The sequence below is a fragment of the Galeopterus variegatus genome, unplaced genomic scaffold (assembly GCF_000696425.1).
Source record: "Galeopterus variegatus unplaced genomic scaffold, G_variegatus-3.0.2 Scaffold237, whole genome shotgun sequence".
NCBI lineage: Eukaryota > Metazoa > Chordata > Mammalia > Dermoptera > Cynocephalidae > Galeopterus > Galeopterus variegatus.
The window spans coordinates 389,613-391,101 of record NW_007726348.1 but is presented as its reverse complement, the minus strand read 5'-3'; the positions used below and the strand labels follow the sequence as shown (position 1 = coordinate 391,101).

Sequence of the window (1,489 nt, the reverse complement as noted above, 5' to 3'; positions counted from 1 at the left end):
AGCATATGAGACATTACGTCAGGCCAATGCTCTCTTTTTATTACTGCTTGTGGAAGATAAAATATAGAAACTTTTACTTTACCACCAAAACAACAATAACAACAGCAAACCCTGCTTCTACATAACTTTGTTTTTTTCCCAGGCCATCTACAAGGCTGACTTGGAGTGGCTGCGTGGCATTGGCTGGATGCCTGAAGGGTCTCCTGAAGTACTGAGAGTCAAAAATGCCCAGGAGATCCTGAGCGACAGCATCTATCGGACACCTGTGGTGAACCTGAAGTACACGAGCATTGTTGACACACCTGACGTTGTCCTTGCTAAATCAAATGCTGAAAATATCAGTATTGTAAGTCACTTTTTCCTCTCTATTAAAATTAAATTATTGCCTTAAACAAATAATAAATAATCTGGTAATCTATTTCTAGGATGATAATAATATTGATGACAAAAAGTTTAATAAGTAATGTTGAAGGTATCGTTTTGGTTTTTCTTATTAATTTAAACAAAAAGTATTAATAAAAGGCATTAACACAGATTTCATATCAAATTTGAGAAACTTATGTAAAAAGATTCTAGACCTCTTTGCCTTAATATGAAAAGAGTTTGGATCAGATCCAAAAGAAAAGTTTTAAGTTGTGCGCTGGCACTTACAAAATTACAAATTGTGAAATAATTTTGTTATTATTGATTCTTTCCATAGCCAAAGTACAGAGAGGTTTGGGACAAGGATAAAACTTCAGTCCACATAATGCCAGATACTCCAGAAATTAATCTCGCTAGAGCAAACGCTCTTAATGTGAGCAATGTAAGTACCACCATAGACTCTGATTTGTTGGGAAAGTGACCCAACTGGTACTACAATATGACCGTGAAACTCTTCATGGCCAAGGGAGAAGGGATTGGCTGGGTGGGGGTGGGCAAGACTCCTGCCTTCAGCCCTTGACCAGGAGTGAGCAGAGGAGCAGATTCCCAGCTCTTGAGTCACTGGGCAAGGCCAGTTACTGGTGCGCCAATGTCAACATGACAAAAAGAAGACAGGAATAAGGATAAAGAAGACAAGAGTGGAATGAAGAGATGCACAAACCAAGAAAGGAGAAGTAATGACAGATTCAGATTAACCCAAAATAATTATGAGAATTCTTAGCAAAAATATACAAACTAACTTTAAAACCTGGATCTACAGGGGATTTTCTAGGAAAGTATAAATTAGCAAAATTTACCCCAGAAAAAAATAGAAAACATATAGCAAGAAATTAAGAAGATTATTAAATACTTTCCCTCCTCCTCTCAAATGCCAGACCCCATCCCAATGATTTCACAGGGGACGGAGAATTATTTCAGAACTTCAAGAAATAAACAAACTACCATGGAGTCTAATAAAAGAAAGAAAGCCATCACAATTACCAAAACTTGTCAAAGAGAGCTCCACAAATGAAAACTGTAGACTAATAACAATGGGGAAAGCCTTAAATAAAATACTAACAAATCA

The 1,489-nt window shown here is 36.8% G+C and overlaps 1 protein-coding gene across 1 annotated transcript in view; it reads left to right on the top strand.

Annotated features, from left to right (window-relative positions):
* Positions 1 to 1,489, top strand: part of NEB (nebulin) — a 225,660-nt gene that overhangs the window by 144,682 nt on the left and 79,489 nt on the right. The window contains exons 78-79 of the mRNA XM_008566372.1: positions 143 to 346; positions 701 to 805. Of these exons, the coding sequence (XP_008564594.1) occupies positions 143 to 346; positions 701 to 805 (309 nt within the window). The remainder of the gene's footprint in view (positions 1 to 142; positions 347 to 700; positions 806 to 1,489) is intronic.